Source organism: Trachurus trachurus, assembly GCF_905171665.1.
Source record: "Trachurus trachurus genome assembly, chromosome: 16".
In the NCBI taxonomy this organism is placed as follows: domain Eukaryota; kingdom Metazoa; phylum Chordata; class Actinopteri; order Carangiformes; family Carangidae; genus Trachurus; species Trachurus trachurus.
Window position 1 is genome coordinate 848635 of NC_139902.1, and position 22134 is coordinate 870768.

The 22134-nt window shown below is 40.2% G+C and overlaps 1 protein-coding gene across 1 annotated transcript; it reads right to left on the reverse strand.

The window, feature by feature from the left end:
* Window positions 1-8233: 8233 nt before the first annotated feature.
* Window positions 8234-9907, reverse strand: LOC310999162 (tripartite motif-containing protein 16-like; the record flags this gene model as incomplete). The annotated part of the gene is made up of 1 exon (XM_083989486.1): window positions 8234-9907. One exon carries the CDS (start codon window positions 9905-9907, stop codon window positions 8234-8236), a length of 1674 nt encoding a protein of 557 aa, XP_083845612.1.
* Window positions 9908-22134: the final 12227 nt, after the last annotated feature.

The window sequence follows — 22134 nt, forward strand, 5'->3', positions numbered from 1 at the left end:
GGTGGTGCTGAGCTATGAGAGAAAAAATGCAGACAAGAGAAAAAAAGAAAAAAAAACCCATCAGCCTACTGTACCTGCTGATAACAAGAAGAAGAGGGAGCAGACATATTTTTGGTTAAGGGAATGGAAGCTTGGGGTGAGACAGAGTCTGTGACATCTATCCTAATAGTTAGTGAAGTAGCTACTTAGTCTCAGATGTCCTGCGTTAGAGCAGCAGACAAGAGTTTCCTGGGTGGTGTTGGGCATCAAAAAGCAGAGGAAACATGTGGTACAAGCTTAGTGTTAAAAAGTACACCCCCCACCCCCTCATCTGCGTTTCCGGTCTGGTTGATAACAATTGCTAAATAACTTGAATTTGGAAGTCACGGTCACTACCGTAACCACCAGAACAACCTGCTAACCTCAAAGGATGTTGAGTAAAAAATAGGAGCACCTCATTCTTCCTGTGCAAAAAGTCGTGTAATGACTCTCCTAGTTCCTCTACACATCCTCTGCGGGAGACAGGCCTGCAGGACCTGACAACAATAATAAGACATCAATACACAACAGTGCAACAAATGGTTCAAATGTCACTGTGCATGGTCAAAGTGGCCATCTGTCTCAGGAGAATGAGTCACTGTCAATGTAAACCTTATCTTTCACAATCTCAGAGGAAGCTTGTGGTTAAAGAGTTGAGAAACAGTGTCATTTTCTATGTTGTAGTGATTTTATTTTTGTTATATGAAATAGAACATGTTGTTCGCAACAGAATTTTGAGAGATATGCGCTTTTGCAAGTGATCTATGGTGTTGTGCTGAACTGTAACACTGTTTTGCCAAATGATCTTAGAGTTTTGAGAATGTAATTTCTGTTTAGAGAAATGAGCCAAACCAACTGAGAAGTAACTTACAGTCACTGTTGGAACAATAGATAGATAGATAGATAGATAGATAGATAGATAGATAGATAGATAGATAGATAGATAGATAGATAGATAGATAGATAGATAGATAGATAGATAGATAGATAGATAGATAGATAGATAGATAGATAGATAGATAGATAGATAGATAGATAGATAGATAGATAGATAGATAGATAGACTTTATTGATCCCAAGCTGGGAAATTACAGTGCAGCAGCAGCAGCATTGCACAGACACACAGTGACGATAACAACATAAGAATATAAAGAATAAGATTATAAAAAACAAACTATACATAATAAAATAGCAAAATAAAAAGAACAAACTATACAATATACAAGATAGATAGATAGATAGATAGATAGATAGATAGATAGATAGATAGATAGATAGATAGATAGATAGATAGATAGATAGATAGATAGATAGATAGATAGATAGATAGATAGATAGATAGATAGATAGATAGATAGATCTTCACATTTGTCAGTGCTGCTGTGTCTCCTCTCACAGGGAGAAGATGACGTGCTGCTTCCTGCTGCTCCTCACACTGACTTCCTGAGCTCCTATCAGGCAGTGGAGAACCACAGCATCACACTGGAGTGGACCTTCACCACCAACACCCACACTCAGTGGGAGCCCAACAGTATCTACTGTGAACTGACCACTGATGATAACAAGACAAAAGTCCTGTATCTTCTACATGAGGGTGTTGAAGACACAAAGACTCAGGATGAAGAGTTTTCAGGACGAGTCCAGTGTGACAGAGATGTCCTCAGAGAAGGACGATTAAGACTAAATGTGTCCAGACTCAGGACTGAGGACTCAGGACAGTACTGGTGTCGGGTCGTCACTGAATCCCAGAGTGGCTCTGAGGGATGTCACCTGAACGTCACTGGTGAGTGGATTCAGCTCTGTTTATGGAGGGTTATCAGTGTTGAACAGACTCTGCTGCTGAACTACACCTGATGGAGTTGTCTGCTCAGCTCTATCATTTACTAACACTGTCATTTATGATCACAACATCGAATAAACTGCACATGGAAACAGACATCATGACCTTCACACACAAACATCTTAACCTCCTTTGAAATACTATGACCTGGACAAATGAGAATATGCACCGGCTTACCCACACAAACATCTGTTCTGTCCTGTTCTGTTTGTCACATGTAGGCTATTGCACCGAGAGAGATTTTTTAGATTTGATCTCAAGAAACTTCCTGGTAAAAAAATAATGGTAAAAAAACAAAAACAGTTGACATTTCAGTTTTGGACTTGAAGTATTTTTATGTCTTTTACAGCAGCTGTTGATGAACCAGAACCGGAGATGCTAGAACCAGAGACACCAGGCCCAGAGACACCAGGACCAATGAGACCAGAGAGTCGGGGAAGGATCGGCCTCTATCTTGGACTGACAGCAGCAGTTTCACTGGTTCTCTGTCTGCTGTCCTTTGGTCTCTGCCAAGGGGGGAGTTGTGGGTTCTCTTCAGCGGCCACTGGGGGCTGGGACCAGAAGAGACCAGTTCTCCATTGACCCCCGTGTTAAAATAGCCGACTTTACAGCTTAAAAAAACATATTTACAGCCTGGTACATTTCTTGTTTTTGGTCTCTACCGATAGTTTCCACCTCTGTGGACACAACCGTTTTAGTATTGTTTAGGCTTAAAATTCTTACATAAATGGGGGCGTGGTTACGTTGAGTGACAGGTTCACATAGTTACCGGCCGTTAGCTGGTTGCTTCCAGTTCAGTGGGCGGGTTCTCAGCCGGCTAACCACCGCACCTCTCCAAATATGGAAAGTAGACTCCCACTAAAATCCAAGATGGCGCAGTTCAAATACCCGTAGTAGGATCACAAAACAGACTCCCCCAAACCAATGGGTGACGTCACGGTGCTACGTCCATTCTTTTTAGTCTATGGTCTCTGCCTAGCCTCGTAAACCAGCCTCTCGCGGAAATGCATTTCATTTCATTTCTGGGGAGAGTCTGGCCTCATCCCCCCTCTAAGCGTTGGGGTGGGCGGGAGCTGGGCGGGAGTAGTAGCAAAGCCGGTTTAATATCTTTGGTAGTAGCGTTGACAGACAACCCCATTCAGCCAATCAGCAAGTTGGTGTAGTGACGGGGCTTTGCACCAGTCGGTCCCTGATTGGCCAACGTGCTGTGTCAATCACAGCGGGCGACGCTGATTGGCTCGGCCTTCTGAGGGTTTCAGTCCAAACGCTTAGAATGGGGATGAGGCCAGACTCTCCCTCGGAATGAAATGAAATGCACTTCCGCGAGAGGCTGGTTTACGAGGCTAGTCTCTGCCAGCTTCATTTAAACAAACGTAAGATAGAAAATGTCAATGCACAGCTGTGAAGTCTCTCTGAGTATCATTCCATCTGATCTAACTGGACTCTGTCTGAACCACCGTCCTCTGACATAACAGACCGTGAGTGAAAAAACCAAGAGACACAATCCAGGACTGTCTCTGTTTCATCTAGGTTACTGTTTTTGAAACATTAAGGGCTACTGTCAGTATAAATAAAGTTTCCATTTGAAGTGAAAAATTTAAACTTTCGGTAAAATCCCATTAGATTTGGAGCTGTGACATCCACACACTGTTTAGTGTCTTTGAGACTCCTGTCCTGTTGCTTCTGTCCAAGTTATGTCCTTGTTATTATCAAATCATATTATATTTTTGATGGCACTGTTACACTGTTCTCAGGTTACGTTTATAATGTGAATATAAATAAATGTAGTGGAGTTGTTCTGTCTCTTCTGTGTGTGAAAGTCTTAATGTCACATGTCAATGTTTATCTCATATGAAAGTCCCAGTAAAGACTTTGTAGTAGCAGCTACAGTCAAAGAAACAAAGAAACTGAACATTATCAATCAACTGTGCTAAATGTCTCTTTCTATATGTTACTGATGAGAAAGAAAAAACTGCAGAGTTTTTAGGTCGATATTTAACCTCTGAATATTCATGAGGCTGGTTTAGCTCAACAGCAGCTGCTGAGGTGGACAATGAACATTCATTAGTATTCCCATGAAAAACACATTCACTTCTAACATTATTATTACACCCTGTAATGACTTTGTTGGATGGATAAATCCTACAGTGTTTCCACCAGGATTTTTTTAAGGAGTAGCAGCAAGGCCCTTTTTTAAATAAAGTGCTCAAATATGTCAAATGACTTGGACACACCCCCTAACCTCCTAACCAAAACCACCAGGGAGACCAACATCACACACTACTACGACGTCCGGCACACGGAGAAAGGTATTTGTTAAGAGGGAAAATACATCAGGATAAAAATGTCCCTGCTCACATTAGAGTTATTAATTTCAGCCCAAGCCTGAACCCGACAGGACAGGTTGGTTCTGTCCATCAAGTTACACTAATTGTGAAGAAATTCTGCAGTGTCTGGGCAGACAGTGAACTCAGCCTGTCCAGGACTTCCTCTATTTGTTAAAATGTATATTTGTGACCAATGGGAGAAAGAGGGGTGGGGCATGGCATGATGTCATCAGTCAAAGTTAACCAGGTCAGAGAAAAAAAACGTGATGACTACAGGCTTCAACTCACACGTGTCGTCAGGTGTACTAAAGGATCTTACATTTCCTGTTATCATAATTACTAATATGTTCCATGAGTTAACTTGTATTGAACCTACACTGTGTATGTGAACATGACTGACGTACAGATTCTGTTTTCTGTCCAAGAAGCTGGTGAAGATAGAACAAAGAATGTGAGGAACTGAAGAAGTGGCTTAGCAGCATAAATAACTACCTCTACTGGACAGCATCCTCCTCTTCATCAGGACCAGAGAGAGTGGCAAAGTGGACCTCCATCCTTAATCATGTCCAAGACATCCACTCCCATGAAGACCCTGCTTTCCCTCAGTGTTTGCATCCACAACACACCTCCAGGGACAAGAACAAATGGTTGACAGCAGGTATGTATACATGTATACATGCTACCTACTTTTGTTGGTTCTGCCAGAGACCCATCGTTTTTTATTACCCTTTTTTGTTGATGCTTTGTTTTTTTTCTGTTGGACTGTGGAGACCCCTTTTATGTTTTTGCCTTTTCTAATAAATACCCTTTTGTTACCTGTTACCAGGTGATTTTGTCTGCAATTGGGTCCAGTTCCTCCTGTGTTTCTCCCATGACCTGACAGCAACAGCACTATTGGGTTATTGAACAATCTTCATCCTCTCTGTTTTACAGATTATGTAGAAGAACTGTTGGATCTCATCTTTGATAAGGTGTTCCCGGATCCTGTGCCATACTTGGATGAGGTCCTGAAGATCCCAATCCCAGTAGACCTGGAAGCAGGAAGCAGGAACTGATGTCACCTACGTCCCATGGTTAAAATGACTGGTCTGAATCCCACGTACCACCCATGTTTTGTTGTTAGTTGGACTTGTGTGAGACCTTGATGTTGGTGGTGATGTTTGTGTTCAGACAAACTTGATACTGATCTTCTTGGGGCAAGAGTACAGTCCATCAGGTGAGCTACAGGGGCAGCAGTAAACAGTAGGCCACATTTTTATAAATGACCTGGATTAAATGATGGCTTTGAAAGTTTGTGCAGACCATGGCCATGAGGTTACAAGTTCTTTTTTCTTGTAATCACCTTTCAACTATTGTATCTTTGTCCACATTACTTATTTAGAACATACTTTGGTATGGACATAAGGGATTCCATGATGTTTCATAGTGGTTTGACCTTTCCATTATTTTCCATCTGACAAAACTAGGGTCTGTCTCATTGGTTTCACAAGTAGCTTATTGTGTTGTTGGCATCCTGTCAACTCAGTCACATCAACACTTTGCTGACAACACTGCACAGCAGCACTGTGAATGTTGTGGAATGAAGCTTTCTATATCCTCTTAGGGGAATGGAAAGTATCAGAAATCCTCCCTCAGTCATACTATAGGATGAGGGAGCCCTCTGGTGGATGAATGGTTAAAGTGCATGCCTCTTAGCCCTGAAATATTAGGCTACATGAATATATGTGACATACAGTGTATCCTGCATGACACGTGAGTCAAGCTACTTCATACTGAGAACATGAGTGCCCTCTATTGGTCCTGAACTACCATAACACACTGTCACAAGCTCAAAATACCATGAGGACCAGAAGTGGAAATAAAAACTAAACACTGGTCTGGTCCACACTCTGTGACTTAACGCTTAAGAAAATAGGAAATATCATGAATATGTGGCTTTAATGTTATTTGTCTATTTTGGGGAGAATTCTCTTAATTTTTTATTAATGGCAAGGCGAGGTAATTATATTCGTATAGCCCATTTTTACAAGCAGTTTGTCTCAAAGGTCTTTCCACAGCATCATAACAACTTCCTCTGTCCTTAGACCCTCACATCCACTGAGGAAGAAACAGGAGAAAGTTCAGGGATCAGGAGTACAGGATCAAATCAATTAGAAACTAATTCTCTAAAGGCAGTTTTCATATCAGGTCTAGACCCTCTCTTCATATTACTACTGTATATACTGTAACACAGTTTTTTTCTCACACACTCTTTGAATACTTGTGTCCTTCATGCTTCCACTAGCGTGCAGCCCTATCTTCCACTCGTATTCAGACTGAGTCTGTGGGAAGAGACAGTCACACTGATAAAAAGTGAAGCATCCTCTTGAAATATAATCCACTGAACCCTGAAGCCAGGCTGTTTGTAGGTCACTTTGAAACCTTGAATGCACCGGTGTCAAACATTTTAAAGGTGTACAGAAATGGCCGTTTGTCCTGTTTGTCGCGCCGAGTTGTCACGAGCTGCAACACGAGTTTACCCGAGTGAGGAAAACGAATTTGATTGGTCGTTATCGAGCGGGCGGGATATTCAAAGCTTGGGGCGAGCCCGAGCTCCGTGTGTGTGTGCGTGTCTCAGACGTTTGAATGACGGATGACGGATCCAATATCAGTGGCTGGTGAATCGTGTACAGGCTGACGTATAATCCGTGCGCCTGCATTATCCAATGCGAAAAAAAAAATACACACTTTCATCCCGGATTTACTCAAAAATAGAATTTTGCACAAAGTTTGGCCTACATCGTCTGAAAGATGAGTTATCACATTAATTTTATGACCCAAAGTGGGCTCAAATTCAATTTTCTTTTCTGTACACCTTTAATATATTGAGACTTTGTCAGTTTGATACCACTTTGCCTCATTAGACCAATTATTTGGATATAATCACTTTTATCTATTCGACACATTTCACATCTATTTGTGATGCAGCAAAAGAGACAGTTAATTTAAACATGCAAATACAGATTTTTAAGATTATATTTGATAGTTAATATATTTAATAAATCACTAGATATTGTTGTAGATGTATGAGTGTATTAGTGTGTGAAAGATAAATGTTAAAAAAATATATGTGGTTACAACTTAAATTTTTGTAACAAAATAATGAAATAATAAGATAATAAAACTTGTCCATTATACATGTGTAATAGTATAGTATTATACATAATAAGATAACATTAATATAATATATCTAGTATAATATATTTAATGATGTATGTTTTGTGTGTGTGTATGCATGTGTGTATATATGTTCTTTTATTTAAACATAATGGGACTGCACAAGGTACCCAGGAATGTAAAATGTAATTTGGGATTAAAAGGAGTAGATATACAGTAAATAAGTATTCACTTCATCCTACTCATTTTGGGACATGTTTATGTTATTTAAAGAGATACTTTCCAACATGTCATTGATTGAGACCATTTAACCTTTTGCTTTGTTTTATTTTCACACGTCTGTTTTTTTTAAATTATTATTATTATTATTATTTTTTTTTTACATGTCTGCAATACATTTTTTTCAAATCAAAATCAAATAAAATACAGGTATTTAAAAATGTTTAAATCTCATATTTAATCATTTTGAATTGACATTGTGGATAATCTTCACGTTAAGTTTTTTTTTCATTAAATTATTACAACCCTAACAGCACAGTATGTGGTCTGTACAACAACAGAGTTAACATTACATCATACAAGTTATATTCAGTGATAAAAACATCTGACAGATGATTATGATAAAGAAAATCACTGATAATGGAAAATGTATATATACATTTTGCAGATGCTGACATTTTCCATATCCATGATATAATCTACATGTTAAGTGCAAGTAATGATGAAGTTTCATTGAAAATAAAAATCTAATCCCTAAATTAAGAATGATTTTTTTCATTGTGTTGTTGAAACAAACAAAAAAGAGAAAACCCAAGAAAAACCATCAGTGTCAGTGCAGACAAACCTAGTCAACTGCACAACATCATGGATGAATCACACTAAACACTCCTGTTTACTTGAGCTCACACAACTCAGCTGTGTGTCCACGAGAACGTGGAAACCAGAATCCAGCATGTAGAGGCTGAGTGAAGGTGGTCTGGACTCTGTGGAGGAGAGTCATGGTTTCAGTGACGCTGTAGAAAGACAGAATACCTGCCCTGTGATCCAGGTACACTCCTATTCTGGAGGACTGAGGGCCTGAGACGGAGGTACTATTACTGTTATGTATGAATATAAAACCACCACTGTAGCAGTTTAATGCCCAGGATTTGTCATTATTTCCAAATGGACATTCATCATTGGTCCCTGCTCTCTGGATGTTCTTGTAGGAAACTGCTATATAAACGTCACCACTCCACTTCACCTCCCAGTAACAACACCCTGCCAGACCCTCTGTACTCAGGACCTGATCCCAGTAAGTGAATCTGTCTGGATGACTTGGATATGACTGGTCCACACTCATCCAAGTTACTTTTCTGTTCCTGTCACTCAATGACAAAAGTCTGTGTGCTGTGTTTGAATCCAAAATGATTTGTTTTGAATATCTCCAGAACTCAGCTCTGGTCTGAGGTTCTCTCTGCAGCAGTAAAACTTCCACTCTAGTCATTTTCACTGAGACCTTTGACCCCTCCTCATTGAGAACAGCCTGCAGTTTGTCTCTGGCCTCTGACACTGCTGCTGTCACTTCCTTAAAATACGTCTGAGATTGTTGAGTGATGGTGAGTAAACCTGTTGCTTCACCCAGATGTGGCAGAGAGGGGTAGTTGTTTAGAAAATGGAGGTGGTCCTCTGTGATTGACAGCTGCTCCAGACCAGAGTCTTTCCTCCTCAGCTCAGTGATCTCCTGCTGCAGCTTCTCCTCCAGCTCTTTGACTCGACTCACTTCAGATTCCTGTTGAGATCTGATCTGCTGCTTCACCTCAGACCTTCTCTTCTCAATGAGTTGGATCAAGTGGGTGAAGGTCTTCTCACTGTTGCTAACAGCTTCATCAGCAGAGAGGTTGATGGCCTCCGCCTCCTGTTGAAGCACCTTCACATCTTTCTCTCTGTCCTGGATTCTCTGTTTGATCTTTTGCCGACTCAGCCCGAGCTCCTTCTGTTTCTCAGCCCTTTCTGCTACAGCTGTTACTGCGTCGTGGCCTTTGTGTTCATCCATGGAGCAGAGATGACAGATACACTGCTGATCAGTGCGGCAGAAAATCTTCATTACCTCGTTATGGCGAGGGCAGATGTTCTCCAGAAGTTTAAAAGAGGCTTGGACCAGCGTGTGTTTCTTCAGTGGAGCTACGTCATAGTGAGGCTGAAGGTGCTGCTCACAGTAAGAGGCCATACACATGAGACAGGACTTGACGGCTTTCAGCTTCCTCCCAGTGCAGAAGTCACAGGCCACGTCTCCAGGTCCAGCGTAGGAGTGATCAGCTGAAGCAGCTTGCAGTCCTACGTTCTTCAGTTCCTCCACTAACTCTGCTAACATGGTGTTTTTCACCAGGGCTGGGGTCGGTGTGAAGCTCTGTCTGCATTGAGGGCAGCTGCACGTCTTCTTCTGATCATCTTCACCCCAGTAGTTTTGAATACAGCTCATACAGTAGCTGTGTCCACAGGGAATAGTCACCGGCTCCTTTAGAAGATCCAGACAGATGGAACAGCTCCGCTTTTCTCGTTCCAGCTGAATCATTTGCTGCGCCATCTCTCCTCTACAACCGTCGTCAAAGTCAATAAGTTTCTCTTTCTGTTTCCAGAGAAAAGCTGTTCTCTGAGCCACACCAGCTCTGACGCGTCACTTGTTTCCTTCCCTGTGTAAAGAGGGGAGGGAACAGTGAACAGGAAGAACTCTGATAGCAGGGGGAGGAGGGAGAGGTCGTCGGGCTGGTTTGTGCCAGGAAGAGGAGCAGTGAGTTAGCAGAAGAGTCTCTACACATGGAGCCTGTGTAACTGTCATAAAGCAGCTGGTGATTGACTCAAACTCAGGGATCAGACAGGAAACCAAGTAAACTTTAATTAACCAAGTCTTGAATGAAGCCTGAGCTCAGACACGTGGTGGAATCTAAGTTGATACGACATGCGCTCTTATTTTGAAAGAAATGTATACGAGGTACCTGGAAGTGGCTTGTAGAGGAGGCAGCTTCACATTGGGTTAGCTGAATGTTCAATGTTGTTGTGACATACCTGAGAAAAGGTATGGAGGTTAACAAGAATGAACCTTCTGCTGGAATCATTCACGTTAACACGACACATGTGATGTCAGTCAGTCAAGTAGATCAAACAGATGAAGAGCAGGAAACAAGAAACAAACCATCAAATAATAATAAGTGCAGACTAATGAAAGGACAAAGACAACATCTGTTTGTCACTAAAGAAACTTTGATCAGCTTTGTGTTGACATTATTGGTTTTATAGTTTTCAGTACCACTCACTTTACTCCCAGAATATCAATATAGTGATCAAATATGTTAACAAAAAGTTTTTTTTTTTTTTTTACACCCATTGACATATAATTAATATTTCCTCTAATTCAGAGTGTTTTTGAAAAGATGTGAAGCTCAGTTCTTCCTAAAGTGTGATTGGGGACCGCCTGTAAAGCTTTGTATAATTCACATTTTATTTCTGCATGATTGTTGTGGAACATTTAAAAGTTGTGTAATAAATCTGAAAATGAAACAGACTGTTGAAACCTTTTCTTCAATTGTTCTCATTAGTTATACTGTCAATATTCAGTCAATAAGTCACCTCCTCCAAAGTTGATTTAATTCCCATCATCAGTCTCTTCATGAGCTCATATTTGACCCAAACGTCTTCAAAAGTGGACTGATGGAAAAGAAATGTATAAGGAAATTGATTTTTGTGAGTGATTTTTTTTATATATAAAGAACGAGACATTTGCTGTTCAAATGTTGACTGTTAAATTATTATTATTATTTGCCCATGCAGTAATCCGTCTTGTCACACACACACACACACACACACACACACACACACACACACACACACACACACACACACACACACACACACACACACACACACACAACTACTGTAAGTAAATCTCATATTCTCTCTGTACAAAGACAACAAAGACCTTGAAAATAGTTTGTTCTTGGTCACATCAAAGTGAAATACTTAACTTATTATCCATCTGATTATCGACCTCTGGTTTAGACTGAGGGCAGAACATGTAAACATGTAAAATCACTGCTCCTCCCCGTGGACAAAAGAGGCATTGCAGCTGGTTTTCACTCAGGCTGCCAACCAAAAGGTCCCATCATGGAAACAGGGGAACGTTTGAGTCGCTACTACTGTACAGGGACTTGGAGGCAAGGCAAGGCAAGGCAAGGCAATTTTATTAGTATAGCCCGTTTTTACAAACAGTTAGTCTCAAAGGGCTTTACATGGCATCACAACAACATCCTCTGTCCTTAGACCCTCACATCCACTGAGGAAAAACTCCATGGAAAACCCTTTTAACAGGGAAAAATCGGAGAAACCTCAGGGTGAGCAACAGAGGAGGGATCCCTCACCCAGGACGGGCAGACGTGCAATAGATGTTGTATACAGACAAGACAACAGTTTACAGTTTATGTCACAGAATGTGCGAAATATGGAAATGTTAGCAGGAGTTGATGAAGGCAGTCTCTGGTGTGGGGGGGGGGGCTCAGGGAGAGCTGGCCAGCTCGATGGGAGGACTGGATGGTAGACTGGTCCATGGGAAGGGAGGGGAGGCCGGTCTAACAGCAGGGGAAAGGGTGGGAGGGGGGGGGGCGATGCAGGCGGCGGCTGGTGCAGAGAGATGGAGCTCCGGTGGATCTGCGGAAACACAGAGAGAGATGGAGAGACATATATCTATCTTTCAGGTGAGAATGATGTGTTACTGTCAGACTTGAAGATTTGAAGACTTTATTGAGCAGTGTTCCTCTTCATGGTTTTGTTTTGGAGCTGACTAGTTGTCCTAATTTAACTTAAATAAGTGATGTTGTTGGTCATCCATTTGTCTGTTTATTGCTAGAACGCATTTATATTGCTCAGACTCAGACTCTTCTTAAAGCAGAAGTAAGCGATCCGGTGGTTTTGGCTAACTTCCTGTCAGCCGATGGAGTTAGCAGTCCCCGCCCTCGTCATGGATCTATTGGTCCTCGTCCCTACGTCACAACATTCACGCGCATCCCTTGGCTGCACACACAGAGAGGACCGCCCCTTTATGCCGTTCTCTCTCCCCAAGGAAAGTTTTCTCCTGGGCTTACAGCAGAGCAGAGTGACTGACAGACCCGTGTTTCAGACCAAACACTCTATAGAAGTGATTGCTGTCGGAAGATATAACTATTTAAGACTTATATTAACACAAACATTCCGCTTACTTCTGCTTTAAGCAGACAGTGTTTAGTGCAGATGCCAAGGTTTTATTGTAATTGTCAATCATGTTGTCATATAATCTGACTTTTATACGTCATAGTTTGGGTTTAGTATGATGTTCACAAGCAAGTGGCCCAGTTGTCCCTGAATAACAAATGTTCAAATCTACATTTTAAAAGGATAATTCATTATTATTTATTATACAGGATCCTGTGATATTAGACACCATCTCTGAAGCAGGAAACAGAAAGAGCTGCAGCTTGAGAAACAGCTTTCTTTTACTCTGAAGAAGACTCCCTCCCTCTGAGGGAAAGAGGTTTCCAGGTATTTATCAGAGAAACGGCCTGTTAGCTTTGACTCCTGTCAGCCTCTCCATCCCACCGCTGCAGGAATGAATGACTCACACTCAACAAACTGTGACCTTTTGTCTCACAGCTCATCCTTGGGTTTTATAAATGTATCTCTGAATGTGAATTATCATCTGTTCATGCCTACAATTCTGAAAATGCAGCAGTAATATACAAGAACGAACATTTATACGCAGTACTTGACATTGACCAAAAGGTGGTGGTAGAGGCCTGCAGGAGGAAGCCAGTCCTCAGTCATAATCTCACAGAGACAGACAATGATTCAGTGGGAAGACAGGAAAACAGTGATGATTAATTTGAGCAGCTATTATGTGCAAACATGACCACACTCTCCTCTAAAATGCTAAAATGCTCTAAAATTGTCTTGTCCACATCATCTAGCAGCAGTTCACTCACCAAAGTAATAGTTCAGAATGTATAGCACTTCTCTCTCTGTAGGGGATGCTTCAATGCTGAATATAGTATTTAACTATTAATAATCTTCAAATGGCTTTCAAAACAAAAACAAAACTTCCTCACTGTCTTATGGTTTGACTCTCAATACTTATTATAATAATCCACAGCCAAAGAATCCTATATGTGATCATGCTGCTTTTGCATCTGTTCAAAGTTTCCACTTTCACTCTCATACCATCATTCCCAGCTGGATGCTTTAGTGCTATGTCTTGTTCCCTAGCTCCTGTGTGCTGCAGGTTTAATCATTTCTTCTTATTAATATAATCAGTGGGGTGTCTTCTGTTTTCTAAAGTCTGTTTAACCAATTCCAATATTGATTTCATTTTCGAAGATAACAGAAAGTGGAGGGAATACACACAGACATAAGTTTGAGTGCAAAACAAACGTATTTTAGTACAGTATGTCTGATCAAAAAGCATCAATCATAAGACCTGAGACATGAGTCAGAGAAGGACTGTACAACTGTTCGGCTCACACATCTGTACATCCAAGATGCATTCTGTTGTCACCACCATTCCTCCAGGGACAAGATAATGATCCAGCATCCAGTCCAGAAATCCATCACAGAAGCCAAAAGCCAGATACCTCCCATCATACCATGGAAACTGCTGCTGATAGAATAGGGCCTGAGCATGAGGCATCCCACACCGAACCTTAATGAGAGCACCTTTACTCTAGACCCCGGGCCTAATGTTGACTTGTTCTCAAGAGTCCTGCATGTGGCAGAGAAGTGGAGCTGTCCTTAGCGTGGTTTCAGAGGACACAGCTGATCCTTTCTAAAAGTTCAAATACAGAACCATATGTGCCTTTCATAGTAGTCTTTGGTCAAACCAGGATTTTATGAGGAAGCACCACCAACCAACAGTGCTACTTCGGTTTTCAACTCTTGCATGTCAATGCGCCATCCTTCACTGCAAAAACTCAAAATCTTTCCAAGAATATTTGTCGTATTTCTTGTCAAAATGTCTCATTTCTAGTCAAAACTAATCTCTTTCCACTTAAAACTGTTTGTTTTTAGATAAGCAAGTTTTTTGTGCTTGTAATAAGAAAGAAAGGTAACACTTTACAATAACCATAGTTTATAAATGGTAAGTAGACCATTTATAAATGGTAAACAGATCGTTTACTAATGTTTAATCATCATTTATAAACATCATATAGACCAATTATAAATGGTAAATAGATAATTTATTAATGTTCAACCATAATCTATAATTGGCAAATAGGTAGTTTATTTATGTAAGTTAATAGTTAATTTACCATTAACAAGCAATTAAATTATGATTAATAATGTTTATTAATTATTAATGGACTATTTATTAAATGTTTATATAAGGTTTAAATGTTGGTTGTAAAACATCTATAAAGATTAAAATGTGTATCAGTGGCACTTTGTAAACGATTAACAATTGGTTTATAAACCATCTATAAACATTACTTAGATGGTTATTGTAAAGTGGCGACTTATGTTCATAATTATTTAAATGATTAATATGTTGTTTGTACTGGAAATCATCAAGTGACATTTATTTGACTTCTTTTAATGGTGATCTATAACAGAGTGATTATTTTTTGGAAAAGAACAGGGTCTGATCATCGTATTGAACACATTTATGAACAGAGTCAACAACATGCAACACTGTACCACAGATAAATATGGTGGTAGGCAAAAATGGTGGGATTACAACACAACAATGACAACTTAATTTTGTTGATTAAATTTGAATTGATGATACAATATTCAGGCACACTGCACTTTAAAATTAAAGGGATAGTTCACCCAAAATTCAAATTTCACTCATTATCTACTCCCCCTCATGTGGACTAAGGGCTGGGAGAAGTTTCAGAGTCCTCCGTGGCTTCTCTGAGTTACAGCGGGGCTCCGTGCATTTAATTTTTTTCGGAACAATTTCTCATGTTGGGGCTTCAATACAAGAGGGACATTACAGACGAGCACTATGGAGGTATTTGGATGTTTTTTGGTGTGTCTTTTTGGACGAAGAAAAGTGAGCCCTGTTCGCTACTGTCATATGGACATGCAGTGCTGCACGGAGCCCCGCTGTAACTCAGAGAAGCCACGGAGGACTCTGAAACTTCTCCCAGCCCTTAGTCCACATGAGAGGGAGTAGATAATGAGTGAAATTTGAATTTTGGGTGAACTATCCCTTTAATTTTAAAGTGCAGTGTGCCTGAATATTGTATCATCAATTCAAATTTAATCATCAAATTTAAAATTACGTTGTCATTGTTGTGTTGTAATCCCACCATTTTCGCCTGTGGTACAGTGTTGCATGTTATTGACTCTGTTCATAAATGTGTTCAATACGATGATCAGACCCTGTTCTTTTGCAAAAAATAATCACTCTGTGATAGATCACCATTAAAAGAAGTCAAATAAATGTCACTTGATGATTTACAGTACAAACAACGTATTAATCATTTAAATAATTATGAACATAAGTCGCCACTTTACAATAACCATCTAAGTAATGTTTATAGATGGTTTATAAACCAAATATTAACCATTTACAAAGTGCCACTGATACACATTTTAATCTTTATAGATGTTTTACAACCAACATTTAAACCTTATATAAACATTTAATAAATAGTCCATTAATAATTAATAAACATTATTAATCATAATTTAATTGCTTGTTAATGGTAAATTAACTATTAATTTACATAAATAAACTACCTATTTGCCAATTATAGATTATGGTTAAACATTAATAAATTATCTATTTACCATTCATAATTGGTCTATATAATGTTTATAAATGATGATTAAACATTACTAAACTATCTGTTTACCATTTATAAATGGTCTATTAACCATTTATAAATGGTCTATTTACCATTTATAAACTATGGTTATTGTAAAGTGTTCAAAAACAGGAAAGGACTCATTTTTAGTCCTCTAATAAATTTTTGTACTTTGGGGAGCTTATACAGTGTTGCGAGTCCTTTCCTGTTTTTGATTATCGTTTCCCTGGACTCAGCACCTGGCTGCATTTCTGGATGTGCGCGAGCCTTTTTTTGTTCATATTGTAAAGTGTTACCAAAAACGTGTCTAAAAACAAACTACTTATTATGTGATGAGTCTTATAATTTTGACTAGAAATTACATTTTGACTAGAAATAAGACAAATATTCTTGGTACGATTTTGAGTTTTTACAGTGTTGGACAAATGAAACTATGTAAACTCCCTGCTAACAGATTATTTCCTCTCCACCTGTTAGTCTTATCATTTTTCCTCACAGGAGCATCATGTTTCTGTGGACTTGCAGAATCTTGTATCTTGAAGCAACAGTCAACACTGTCACACTTTGTGTCCCGTTACAAACGATGCCTCCTCCGGGCTGCATATCACTGCTTTCCTTAGATCTTTCACTAAAAACTTTTTACAAATGGAGATGGCGTGCATTTTTGGACAGTCTCTCCTCAGAGGCTCTCACGGTGCTGGAAATAGTTTGTGTGAAGAACGAAACCAGTTCAAAGCCTTTCTTTCACACCTGCACACATTGGGCCAGTCACCCTGTAAGGTGGGTGTGATTGTTCGTGGTCTGCATTGGAAAGTTACTGAAAATTGAAAGTTGGGGTTCAGATGCTGGTGAATTTTTCTGCAAGCATTTTCTGGTCAGCATACTGAAGACATAGGCAGCCCTGAGATACCAAAGACAGGAAGGAAGATGTCTGATAATGCTGAAAGCTTGTTTAAAACTCCTACCCCCACTTGATTCCACTTTGGAGACAGGAGGACTTCATTACTTTGAAGTCCTTGGTATTTCTCCTAACATGAACAGCAGGAAGATTTAGTTTTAGGCACAGTACTCCAACCTAAAGAACCAGACAGGTCATGCCTCCCTTGAGGGTCTAAGGACAGAGGATGTTGTTATGATGCCATGTGAAGCCATTTGAGACAAACTGTTTGTAAAAACGGGCTATACAAATAAAATTGCCTTGCCTTGCCTTCCCTCTGATATGACTCATGAGAGTCTATAGGACTATTCAACGTTACTACTTCCTAAGGATCGGAGACAGTGTTGTATTGTATTCGTTAGAATATACTTGCAAATGAACAGCAGCCTTTTGATACTAATGGACCTGATGAATCCAGTATGGACTCTCTTCATCCAGGAACTATTTAAAGGGACAACGAGGAGTTTCTCCAGCGGCAGAACGAAAAATTCTGCCACAATAAAAAAGTCTCACGTTAATGTGGATGAATCTACGTTACCCACACTTGTTAATGGGCCCATTTTCGATAAATATATGGTTTTGTCTCTATGGTTATTTTGTTATTATTAGTGGTGGTGGAAATGCTGGGCGAGCCGACCAGCGTTTCCTTACTTTCGGTTTCGCGGACGCTGCCCGGTGAGTCATGAGAATAACGCCGCCGAATTGCCGTTTATGGTCGGTCTAAGAATTTCACGGTGCACGCGGAGGCTCATAAATGTAGTGTGAAAACGCTTCGCTTTTCCAAAACTCCTCGTTGTCCCTTTAAGTTACATATAAAAAAAAAGATCTCCGCCCACACCAACACAGGACCACTCACATTCACTGAGCATGCATTTAATCAGAAGGCAGATGATCTACTCTGCAGTTGATTAGCTGCACAAAATATTGCAAACAGGGGCCAGCAAAAAGAGATGTAGCATTAAAATGCAGAATTTGACAATGAACAATAGCAAAGATAATCAGGAACACTTCTAAAGTGTGATTAATGCTTCTATTGTCACCACTGGTGGTTCCAGAGGTCCATACTGCATCTTATTCTTTAACCCTGGACTTGTCAAACTGTCAGGGGTCCAGTCTCAAATGTGTCTGTGGTTGAAAACAGTAGATTAGTGTGGACAGGTGGTGAAAATGCAGCAAAAGATGAGAAAGTGAATGAAAAGGAAAACATAGTAATGTGGAAGTAGGCCAACTGGGTCTACTGTGGATCCTAGGAGCTTCTCCACTGAAAACAGCTGCCTATTACATTTCAGGTCAAGACACCAGTGAGAGTGAACCACAGCAGTTATTGTCCTGATGAAAAACAATGAGCTGAAAGTCATTACAGATCTTCAAAAACCCAGGGGGAGCTGCAGGGGAAAGTACAAGACCAACATTATTAGCGACCCTTCTCACATTGAGTTTTTATTTCAATCATAGACGCTCTAAAGTTTAGGAGGAACTTTTAAGCGGTTTTCTATTCAAAAGTTTCAATATATCCTCTGTGTCTTTTCTTTTTTTTCTCTTAAGACTTCTGATTAATAGAGTAGCCTATACAGTATAGTCAATCTACAGAAGTACAATAACAAGAGGACTGCTCTCTACCTAAACAATAGTTTGGCACAAGCTGTTTTAAGCTTTGATCATGAATAAACTGGGTATTTGCATGAAATACACACTTCTCAGCCCCAGGTTGTATTTCTCAGTTTCTGAGTGTCTCTCAGTCCTCCGTCTATTCACAAGCTCCTCATTTGATCAAAATGCACCACATATCTGATGGTACATAATTAGGATAGAGTGAGCACATGTGTGTGTGTGTGTGTGTGTGTGTGTGTGTGTGTGTGTGTGTGTGTGTGTGTGTGTGTGTGTGTGTGTGTGTGTGTGTGTGGTCCAGGTATTACTCATGTTTAGGGGATCTAAATCTGTTTACGCAGTAGTATAGTGGGGGTTTGTCTTCCTTATGGCATCAAAAACCAAAGAGGTGTAGATATGCTGACAGGTTTTAAAGGGACATTGTGTAACTTCTCTTGTTATCTATTCACGAAAATCGATTATTTGGTTCTAAAGTCTGTTTTTCATTAATCAGTAATCCCCCCCCATCAACAAAGTGAAGTGTTCCTTTCAGCTCTGAATGAGCCGTTCATATCATTCATATCTCCATGGAGCGGGTAAGCTCGGTGCTGCTGCCATGTGGTGTCTCCATGTTTTTACGTTCAGTGGCAGCGTGACGGTAGGAAACCACGGAAACTCAGCGGAGACACCGGAGCTGTCAGAAAGTCACCGTGGTAACGCAGTGAGGAGGAATGGAGCGTTACACTGATGCTGCATTCACCTGCAGTCGGGCAGACGGCCGTCGCTAACAAACCAGATGTCATTTTAGTCACAGAAGTCCAGAGAAAGCCGGTAAAACGTGGGTCAGGTAAACAATACCACATCGCCATGACAACATATTGTCACGTGTATTGTTTTGCCTCGTGCTGACAGACCACTTGTTTACATAGAGGCTTGTTTATGCCGTTACGTGCAGCGGCTGTCGTCCGTCTGCCGTCTGCCCAATTTCACGTGAATGCAGCATGAAAAATACGATTGAGTTGCTTGTGATATACAACCACAACGCTAGATGGGAGGAATTCCTACACAATGTACCTTTAAAGTTCAAGTAAGTTTATGGTTTAGGTTCAGGGTTTAGGTGTAGTATGGTGTAGACTGGAGTTTATATGTAGGGAATTAATGTAAATGATGGACACGTGGCTGTGTGTGTGTGTGTGTGTGTGTGTGGAGCTGGGGGGTAATAGAGGGATATGAGGTTGATCATGGTTCAGCCACAGACCTCCAGAGTCTGCAGCACATTCCCAAGTCCACACTCATCAGCATGCACACCACGTGACACATCCCTCTCTCTCAATCTTTCTTCCCTCTCCTCCTTCTCCTCCTCCTCCCCCTCCTCCTCCCGCTCCTTCTTTTTTCTCCTTGCTGCTCTCCCGTTGTGTCTCCCTCTCTCTCCTTCTCCTCTGGCTCAGTGGTGTGTTTCCAAGAGATAAGACCCTTGCTCATTTCACACATGAGCAGAGTGGAGTTGGGTAAGGCTGTGTGTGTGTTCATACTGTGTGTGTATACCTGTGTTTGTGTCTGTATGTGTGTGTGTGTGTGCGTATGAGTTTGCACGCATATGTATACGTTGAAGGTTAGAGAAAAAGAGAGCAAGTACAGATTCTGACTCCAAGTTTTCTCCACTTGCTGCTTCGTTCCTTCAGCTTTCTGAGCAGTTGACGCGCCCATCCTGCAGAACTGTGTGTCAGAACGTGACAGTTACTTTAATTTCACTGTTTAACAGTCAATTCACTTCACTTCAATAATTCTGGACCAAATCAGACTCCACCATTTTGCCAACTGAAACATACAAACAGAGCTCATTGAAAATGTTGCTTTGAGGAAAAAGTGCAAGTCAGGTCAAATAGTCAGTGGATCATCAAAGTGACTACAGTACATGGTTCACCCTCAGGGGAACATGAATGTCTCTCGGGTTACAGTTCAATCCATGCTACAATAGGCCTTTCACTCCAACCCACAGAGGCTGACTTATTAATGGCATCAGGAACAGCTGGGGCCACCAATTCAATTCAATTTAGTTTATTTGATAGGGACAAATTCACTTCCACTCGTTACAAACAAGTCAATATGACGTTCTGCATACAGAGATTATAGCTGGTGCTAGTTTCCAACTTCCATCCCTAGTTAGACTTTTGGTAAAAGAAAGAAGGTAAGAAAAGAGACATCAAAATTACATACCATTACTGTACAATACATCTAAAATCATTCCAAGTCATGACCCATTAAAAATGCATACAGCTCTGATTTTGTTTCAGCCAGACTTCAACATTTTAATCAAAAATCCTAATGTCTCGGGTTAGTTTTATTTTGGTCGGAAGTGAGTTCCACATCTGGGGCCTTTATAGAGAAGTCTTTAAAGGAAGTCTTACGACAAGATATTTTACAATTACAACTTGGTACCCTGGCGATCCTATCACTATTTTGTCAGCTAAAAAAATTGCACAAAACATCTGGTGCCAAATTCTGCAAACCAAAGTCAATACAACTCATTCCATTTGGAGAATGAATGTCAGTGTAGACAGCAGTGGTGGCTGGTGTAGTTTCCTAATTGGGGGCTATACTAATCTATACAGTAGAGCGTGCTCCCCACTTTTGTGAACAGTGCAATACTACTACGATTACAAACGTTGTAAAAGACCAAGACCACACATTTAGCTTCTATCTCACCTCTGAAGATCAAGGTGGTTGGTGGTGGTATGTAGAAGTCTGAACAACATCACCTCAGAGTTGTATCTATCTATCTATCTATCTATCTATCTATCTATCTATCTATCTATCTATCTATCTATCTATCTATCTATCTATCTATCTATCTATCTATCTATCTATCTATCTATCTATCTATCTATCTATCTATCTATCTATCCATTCCCTAGGGAGGAAACACCTGACCAATCAGTAACTTTAGACAACACAGAACATTTCAATATATGTTCTACTGTACACATTCTAATCACTAACTTTATAATATTTATCTTGCTCATCTCAAAAATATATACATTTATTTCAAAATAACTTTCATTGTATTTTTTAAAGTGTTATTCAAGCCAAGGTAATGTGAGGAGTGGTGGGACGGTCATCCACCGTTCATCATCATCACCATCTTCTTATTGTGAGATCTTCATTACCATCTGTTTACAACTTCTCTACCACATACCTCACTTGTTTTCTTTCCTCTTTAACTATCTAATTGTAAATTTGTGTTATATAAATAAAATACACCTGACTTGATAACTGTTTCCCTTCACTCCCATCACAGTTGCCTGACATTACAATGTAACTATCTGCTATAATAAACTGCTTGCCCTGTGTACACAGACAATTACTGTAATAGAGTTGTATTTTTCTCAAATACACAGACGTATCAGTTGTCTGTTTATTTCATTTTTAGTTGTAGAGAGCTGGTCTGGAGTCTGC